We start from the raw sequence: 8,668 nt of genomic DNA on the forward strand, positions 1-8,668 counted from the left end.
TCAGGAGCAGCAAGTCGAAACAGACAGAGAATCCATCTAACCATAAGGAAACATGAAGCACTCTCCGAGTAGTATACACATATTACTTTCAATGTGGTATAGGACAAACCGTTGGAGCTTTCTTTAGCAAGACTGCAAACATGTCTGACAGGAGATAGTGCGGAGTCATGGGACAGGTGTCTTGGCAAGGAGTCATGTGAAACTTGACTTTGTAGGATCCATGTGAAAGGTGTGTAGATGAGTCATGCAAAAGGTGCCTTGGTGAGGATCCATGTGAAATGTATGTAGATGATGAGTCATGTTAAAATTGTCTTGGTTATAAGTCATGCTAAAGGTGTGTTGCCAAAGAGTCATGTGAAAGGTGATGAATTATATGAGAGGTGCCTTGATAATAGTCATGTGAAAGGTGTCTTGGTGAGGAGTCAGGGTCATGTGAAAGATGTCTTGGTGAGTAGTCATGTGAAAGGTTTCTTGGTGAGTAGGTAGTCATGTGAAAGGTGTCTTGGTAGGATCCATGTGAAAGGTGTGGAGATGAGTCATGCGAAAGGTGTCTTGGTAGGATCCATGTGAAAGGTGTGTAGATGATGAGTCATGTGAAAGGTGTCTTGGTAGGATCCATGTGAAAGGTGTCTTGGTGAGTAGTCATGTGAAAGGTGTCTTGGTAGGATCCAAGTGAAAGGTGTGTAGATGATGAGTCATGTGAAAGGTGTCTTGGTATGATCCATGTGAAAGGTGTGTAGATGATGATACATGTGAAAAGTGTCTTGGTAATAAGTCGTGCTACAGGTGTGTTGCCAAAGAGTCATGTGAAAGGTGATGCCTCATGTGAGAGGTGCCTTGATGATAGGTCATGTGAAAGGTCTTGGTGAGGAGTCAGGGTCATGTGAAAGGTGTCTTGGTGAGTAGTCATGTGAAAGGTGTCTTGGTGAGTAGTCATGTGAAAGGTGTCTTGGTAGGATCCATGTGAAAGGCGTGTAGATGATGAGTCATGCGAATGGTGTCTTGGTAGGATCCATGTGAAAGGTGTGTAGATGATCAGTCATGCGAAAGGTGTCTTGGTAGGATCCATGTGAAAGGTGTGTAGATGATGAGTCATATGAAAGGTGTCTTGGTGAGGATCCATGTGAAAGGCTTGTAGGTGATGAGTCATGTGAAAATTGTCTTGGTAATAAGTCATGCTAAAGGTGTGTTGCCAAAGAGTCATGTGAAAGGTGCTGAATCATATGAGAGGTGCCTTGATAATGGGTCATGTGAAAGGTCTTGGTGAGGAGTCAGGGTCATGTGAAAGGTGTGTAGGTGATGAGTCAAGTGAAAGGTGTCTTGGTGAGGAGTCAGGAGTCATGTGAAAGTTGCCTCTGTGATGACTTGTGTGAACAGTATCTTGGTGAGATCATGTGATTTTAGGTGGTTTTAGACCCTCGGCTGGTAAGTCGTCCCAGAGCGCCATCACGTGCTTATATGGGGTAAAGTTGTGAGGCTCTCACTTCTACAGCCAAAGGAAGTGAGGGATGATGGAATGGAATGGAGCAGTGCAGTCTGGTTGTGGCCAGATCACTTTGTGAAGTGGGGTTGCACCGTTGCAGACAGATTGTCACCGGTGAGGTAATTTGGGACAGGCTCATACAGCTGAATCAGAGTATGTAAGTAGGGACCACTTATTGTCTTCCTATTTTTGTCTGTATATTTATTCACTGCATCACCGATGCCTCACTGCAGAGTCCACCTCTGGGGGCCCTGTTCACAGTGTCCTGTAGGGGGACCTAAATGGGTTGTAAACACTAGGGGTTGAAAGGTCAGTCTCTCTGCATATTTACAGCATCTCTCTCTCTCTCTCTCTCTCTCTCTCTCTCTCTCCCCCTCTCTCCCCTCGCTCTCTATCGCTCTCTCCTTTTGTTTCTCTCTCTCTCCCTCCCTCCCTCTCCCTCGCTCTCCCCATCTCTCTCTCTCCGTTCTCTCTCCCTCCTCCCTCTCTCGCTCTCTCCCCCTCGCTTTCTATCGCTCACTCTTTTTCTGTCTCTCCCTCTCCCTCCCTCTCTCCCCATATCTCTCTCTCTCTCCCTCTGTTCTCTCTCTCCCTCTCCTCTCGCTCTCTCCCTCGCTCTCTATCGCGCTCTCCTTTTCGTTCTCTCTCCCTCCCTCTCTCTCTCTCTCTCCATCTCTCTCTCTCTCTGTTCTCTCTCTCTCTCTCTGTTCTCTCTCTCTCTCTCTGTTCTCTCTCTCTCTCTCTGTTCCCTCTCTCTCTCCCTGTTCCCTCTCTCTCTCCCTCCCCTCTCTCTCGCACTCTCTCCCCCTCGCTTTCTATCGCTCTTTTTCTCTCTCTACCTCTCCCTCCCTCTCTCCCTCTCTCTCTCTCTCTCTGTTCTCTCTCTCTCTCCCTCCCACCCCCTCTCTCGCTCTCTCCCCCTCGCTTTCTATCGCTCTCTCTTTTTCTCTCTCTCTCTCTCTCTCCCCCTCCCTCTCTCCCCATCTCTCTCTATCTGTTCTTTCTCTCCCTCCTTCCCTCTCGCTCTCTCTCTCTCCCCCTCCCTCTCGCTCTCTCTCTCCCTCAACAGGCAGGGCAATGGCGAGGGTCACTTTCCGGAGCTTCGGACTCATCGACCTCAACAACCGGCTGAATGGCCTGGCGCTGCTGCAGGAGGTACGTACAGCGCTTTACACCACAGCTGCAGTGGGCGGGGTTGGTGAAGGCTTACTCAACAGACATCTATCTAGGCCCCCAGCTGAAGGACGGAAAGACCGTGTGAGGAGACACAGATTCCTGCCTTACTCTTTCTACCAGTCCTCAGCATCCCGCCCTGGGGCTACAATGCCCACTGTGCCCTGGGTGAGACGGAGTGGGGGGGGGGGGGGGGCAGGGGGCAGGGGGCAGGGGGGGTCAGCCTAGTCAGCCTAGTCTACACTCCTTTTTCACCAGCCACCACTCTCTCAAGCTATGTTACTGATATTGGTAAAGTGCACTTCTTAAACCCCTCCCTTTTCTTTTCCCTTCTTAGTACTTACAGCATCTTACATGGACTCTTGAATGCCCCCACCCTCCCTCCAGCAGATGGCACTATAGACCTCTGCCTATGTAGTTTATGTCTGTAAACAGGCCTTTTACCATGGAGATCGCCCCCTCTTTCAAGCACACAAGTCCCCACACCCACGGTTCCAGTCTTCCATGTATTCCCAGAAGTAGTTTGACATGTTTAAAGGAGATTATAAATTCATAAAACTAAATACGTAACAAACACTTTGTTTGTTTTATTCAGTGTTCTAGAACGTGAGATTTGCACTTCTTAAATGAATTTATTTTTAACTAAAAGGGTAACCTCTTAGTGGGAGATGCAGACACTAAAGGGTGCTCATCAGGACATTTTACTTTCTATTCTTGGCACTGCGTTTGCCACCTCTGAGCCCAAGGGTCACATAGCAGTGCCAGGGTTTGCAGAGGGCAAGCCTGGGATCGAATGGAGATATTAGTCGACCCCTTAATGATGCTCATGGTATGCACACTCCTAGAGCGAGAATCACTGAGGTTTATTTTCGTGCTTGTTTTAGTTATTCACTCAACCCTTCTTGCCTTTATATGCAGTACGTTTGTTTTTCTCCCTCTTCAGGTCTGCACCATACTGGAGCACGGGATTCCATTGTCCGGGGTTCAGTTGCACATACAACAATCTCGGGCCAGCCTGGACTGTAGATCTCGGAAACCCTTGGGATCTGATGTACCACCACCCTCTTAGAGAGTCCTTGACGACATCCCAATGGCTGCGGAACACCGCAGTGTACGGTTTGGAGATAAAACCGCTAGCCATCATCACTAACATCATCAAGCTGACCGAATACCAACTCCACCACTGCTCCACCCGGTGCCTCGAAGCCACCATACCTTTTCTAACTGGCAGGATCACTGTCTTACAAATTTTATTCTTGAAGAAAGAATTTGGTCCTACGATGTGCGAAGTTCAATCCACTCCCTCAATGTGGGTTTTGTCAAACCCTCTGTCTGCGTGAAAGCGGAGATGACTATTGCCATGTGACAGAACGACATGCAGTCAAGGGTTGGCCTCCATGCTGGTAGGGCTCACCTGCAGACATGCCGATTCAAAGGTACTTGGACAAAATGATATGTTTGAAAGAGCTATGGGAATAAAATGAAATCTGCAGAGGAGACTACTTTGTAAGAGAATATTTTAACATACTAAACAGAAATGTAAATATACTTTATAGAAATGCAATTCGTAATAGGTCCATGTGGATCCATTCAAGATTTTCAGAATGTCCACAAATATAAATGTACATAAAGTCAATCTAAATGAAGGGCATTAGTGAAGGCAGAGGTTAGTTTAATATCTGCATGGATCTTGACCTCCTGAACCTAAATAGAACCCACCGACTCTTCAGAAGTACTTGACCTATTTTCATTTAAATTCTGGACCCATCAAGAGGTGTTGATCACTGTTCCTGCTCTTAGAGTAGGTAGGTGAAGCCCTAGAATGAGTCAGCCCTCTGAGCTATCTTACCTGCTAGACCCTAAGTGGCCACTGCAGTGATCTGCATGCAAACTGCAGGTCCCAAAGCTGAAATCTGGAAGAGCCCACACCTCTTATCCTCCTTTGCAAGACAACTGCGTATCATTAAATGACATAATATGAAAAATGAAACAGAAGAATCGTGGTAGCTGGTGCTTCTTAAACCGCAAATTCTTGTTTTCATTCGTTTAGTCTGTAGTGTTTGTGTTGTGAGCATGTTTGTTACGACGCTGAAACAACCTGTATTGGGAACTGGACGCCCTCGGCTAGTCATTAGTTCATACCTTGTTGTTAACATAGAATCCATCCATAGTAGCATCCAATGGCAGTCCACATGGGTCAGCTCTATGGCAGAGTTGCAGGGTATTCTCAAGAGACTAATTTACATACTCTTTTGTTACACTGAAAATGAGACCCGGATTCCACATCCGGGTGGAGAAACAGCACAGACTCAGTATGCCTGAGCGAGCATCAATGAAGATGAGTTGGGGGGTGGGATGCACACCAGATTTCACAATCATTACCCTTAATTAAACTGTTAACCACTGTGCGTGCAAACTGGCTATGTGTCATGCCTAAATGACACGATTCAGACTACAACAGCAATGCAAGGAGGTGAATATCCCTCCCAACCAGTGCACAGCAAAGTTTTGCCATTCGGCGTATTCTCCTTTTTACTCATTCCTTATTTTTATCTATTTATGTCCATTTTCATTTCACATAGTTTTAACTCCTTCTCTGTTTTATAAGTCCACACATGGGAATATCGCGCCAATTTTCCAAGTTTCTCTTGTCCCAAAAGTGCCCATCCGGACCTCAATGAAGAACACGACTGTTGCGCTATTCATTAAAAGCAGCGTTTATTCAGATAAAACCCAATGCATTTCAGGCATAACATTGCCCTTCGTCAGGGGACACTGAAACATAAACAAGATTTAAACCACAATCAGTACATGGTGATTTATGATGCTACATATGCCACTTAAGTTTATCCACATATTGTCTGCTCACACTTTTTACCAAATTGAATTATCTGTTAAAACTTACACGTTCTTTGCTTACATGCCGGTCGCTTATCTAGACAAAATCATATATGCTCGCCCTTAGTTATTACTATCATGGTCTCGACTTTCGATTTAACAAAACACATCCCGCCATTGTGTCACAGTTCAAACCCAGCTTTCAAAGTTGACTCGCTTATTTACAGCTTTAAATCCTTATGTATTTCCTGCCCTGAACTGTTTCACGTGCCCTCATTCAGTATTATATCGTACCTGAAACAAACGCTGCAAGTTTTTCCTCCCTCCTCGGTGTTTGAAAAATGATTAAAGGGCCCTCTCTCGTGCGTATATATGACCGGACTTCCTTTCTATTGCTCCTCCCAGATTAACCTGTCTTTCGGAAAAAAAGACTCACATACCCATAATCCACTTGAGCACATCTAAATTGCTAATCTGTGGTGCCGCTCTGTAATGCATCGCCGTGCTAGTTTTACAATACCATGAATACACTTATTCGTGACAGCACATTTTAAACAAAATTTACATTTCTTTTCCCCCAATAATAAACCGAACTGAACATTGCGGTGCTGGATGAATTTGGATGTCAACGCCATTGTGTGGACTCGTACTGCGATATTCATACTTTGCGTTATGTTCGTTTTTACAAATGGGTGCTCTCCCCGGTAGGCTGAATTCAATGAAGATGAGTTGGGGGGTGGGATGCACACCAGATTTCACAATCATTACCCTTAATTAAACTGTTAACCACTGTGCGTGCAAACTGGCTTTTAATGAATAGCGCAACAGTCGTGTTCTTCATTGAGGTCCGGATGGGCACTTTTGGGACAAGAGAAACTTGGAAAATTGGCGCGATATTCCCATGTGTGGACTTATAAAACAGAGAAGGAGTTAAAACTATGTGAAATGAAAATGGACATAAATAGATAAAAATAAGGAATGAGTAAAAAGGAGAATACGCCGAATGGCAAAACTTTGCTGTGCACTGGTTGGGAGGGATATTCACCTCCTTGCATTGCTGAGCGAGCATCAAACCAGCCTGCTCCGCCCAATCCCCATGCTGCGCTCGTGCTCGGTATAGCATGATAGCAGCGTCTGGATTGGATGGGGAGTCTATGATGTATTCTAGGGACCACTGGGAGCAGGAGAGCAGAGGAGCACTGATGCACGAGGTGACCGGCAGCATCAGGTAAGCATTGGTCCTCCTGTGCTCCTCTGGCACTCCCCTCGTGCCCCACTACTTTTTATTTGTATTGGCCACCACTGGACCCAAGGAGCTTGTAAATTAACCCCGAAATTTACATCTCTACCTCGTCAGTGTGTTCATTATTATAGAATTCGTAATTCCAATCCCTTTGCAAACTCTCGAGGTCGGGCTTTAGCCTTTCTTTCGTAATGAGGGCCTTAGTGTTATGCAGAGAAAATTGATGGCCTAATTTATGAGGCCCCTTGCACCTTCGGAATGTCACTTTTTGTGATGTTCCATGGCGCAGGAGCCTGCTCCGTATTTATGAGGCAGCACTAAGCCACTTTTTTGGCTTACTGCTGCCTCGTAAATAATGTCCCCTTTAACGCAGTTTTCTGTGTTAAAGGGGAGTTCAATAGGTGTTGCTGGGGGCGTTCCCAGCAACATCCATCACTTTTTGACACTGCTTCAGATTTACAAGAAATCATAAATCCGAGGCAGTGCTCAAACCATAAAGGGAGGCACAACGAAGGGTAATATCTATATTTCTCCCCATTTTTCCTCTTTCTGTGTGTGCTGCTGCAGCACACACAGAAAACGGAAAACGCCTCTTGGGATTGTTTTTGTGCAGGAAGATTTTCCTTCCTGCACAACAACAATCACCCCCTCAATGCAGGCACCCTAGCCCTTTTCTTTTGCCATACAACAGCACAGCAGGTAGGCCTGCTGCACTGCCCTACGGTAAAAACACAGAAATGAGGCACCGAGTCTTTTGTGCTTGTGTGTGTTGTATGGCTGATACACGTTTGTTTCCTATTCTTTTTTTATGATTGTTTGAAGCATGCAGTATTTCTCTCATTGCAGTGCCTGTTCTGTGAGCGTAGGTTATCCTGTAAGCGTTGTCCTTGCACCCTGCACTCCCTTCCCGTACTCTCTGTGCTTCTCTCCTTGCAACATAACATGTGAAATTTGTAAAGCGCACGTTCACCAAAGGGTATCTTGGAGCTGAATAACAAATGTTTATTGTTACCCAATTCAATGGCACTCATTTGATCGACCTTAGTAGGATGAAAGGCTGAGTATACACACCGGCATGTGAAACTGTGACCATGAGGTCGAACACAGGCCCCAACAGTGGGCACGTTAGTCCACTAAGCCATCAGACTCGGCCTCCCTTCTTGCAGCAAAACCACCTTTCTGTGCCTGTCTCCATTTCATAGTACCAGTTGCTACACTTTTGTACATTAAATGGTGTTCACCGAGGTTTAGTAGTAGAGGTGTATCATAGGCAGCTAAAAAACAAACAAAAGCTTCCTTACACAAACAACTGTTGTGATACAGGCCGGTGCAGTGTGTACTTTATCCCCGTTGGTAGAACACGTTCAGTTTACCTCAAAGCAATGCATTATTCCCCTGCATGGTAGCGCCTGATGCGGCTATGGGTTATATGTGTTATAAGAGAGAAAATCTGTTTTCCATATAGAAAAGCTTATACCATTAGATTTCTCAGGACACTACTTTCTCAAACACATCGAGCCAGATTCACAAAGAAATTTGTAAATTCAGGCAACTGTGGAGCACTCCTCTGCGGAGTTGGACTTTACAACTGTATGGTGGATCTACAAAGCTTTCTGATCCAGCAGGATTTAACTTATAACTGGCTTTTTCTGGTCTTGGTATGATCGTTTATCCCTGGCATATATCTGTTTTTCCTAGCAATAAGTAGAAGGTGGAAGTAGAGTGCAGTTTCAAAAATATGCAGTTCGAAAATGGGTGACAGTGCACTTAGTGCTAATTATTTCCCGGACACTATTTTCCACAAGATGGCTTCTCCGCCTGCAAAAACCTTGCTAAAAAGTGCAATATTGGTGGACTGTGAGTGCATTAGATAGAAGGTGTGGTCTAGTTGTGAAACTGCCACCCTTTACAAGGTGTGGACCTGGTTTCCG

The 8,668-nt window shown here is 45.5% G+C and overlaps 1 protein-coding gene across 2 annotated transcripts in view; it reads left to right on the plus strand.

Annotated features, from left to right (window-relative positions):
• LOC144756188 (uncharacterized) overlaps positions 1–4,320 on the plus strand; it is a 163,408-nt gene extending 159,088 nt beyond the window's left edge. For both annotated transcript variants that reach the window (XM_078645787.1, XM_078645788.1), the window contains 2 exons: positions 2,553–2,638; positions 3,600–4,320. In XM_078645787.1, the coding sequence (XP_078501913.1) occupies positions 2,553–2,638; positions 3,600–3,725 (212 nt within the window). In that variant the 3' untranslated portion in view covers positions 3,726–4,320. The remainder of the gene's footprint in view (positions 1–2,552; positions 2,639–3,599) is intronic.
• The last annotated feature ends 4,348 nt before the right edge of the window (positions 4,321–8,668 follow it).

The sequence above is a fragment of the Lissotriton helveticus genome, chromosome 5_1 (genome assembly GCF_964261635.1).
Source record: "Lissotriton helveticus chromosome 5_1, aLisHel1.1, whole genome shotgun sequence".
Lineage (NCBI taxonomy): Eukaryota > Metazoa > Chordata > Amphibia > Caudata > Salamandridae > Lissotriton > Lissotriton helveticus.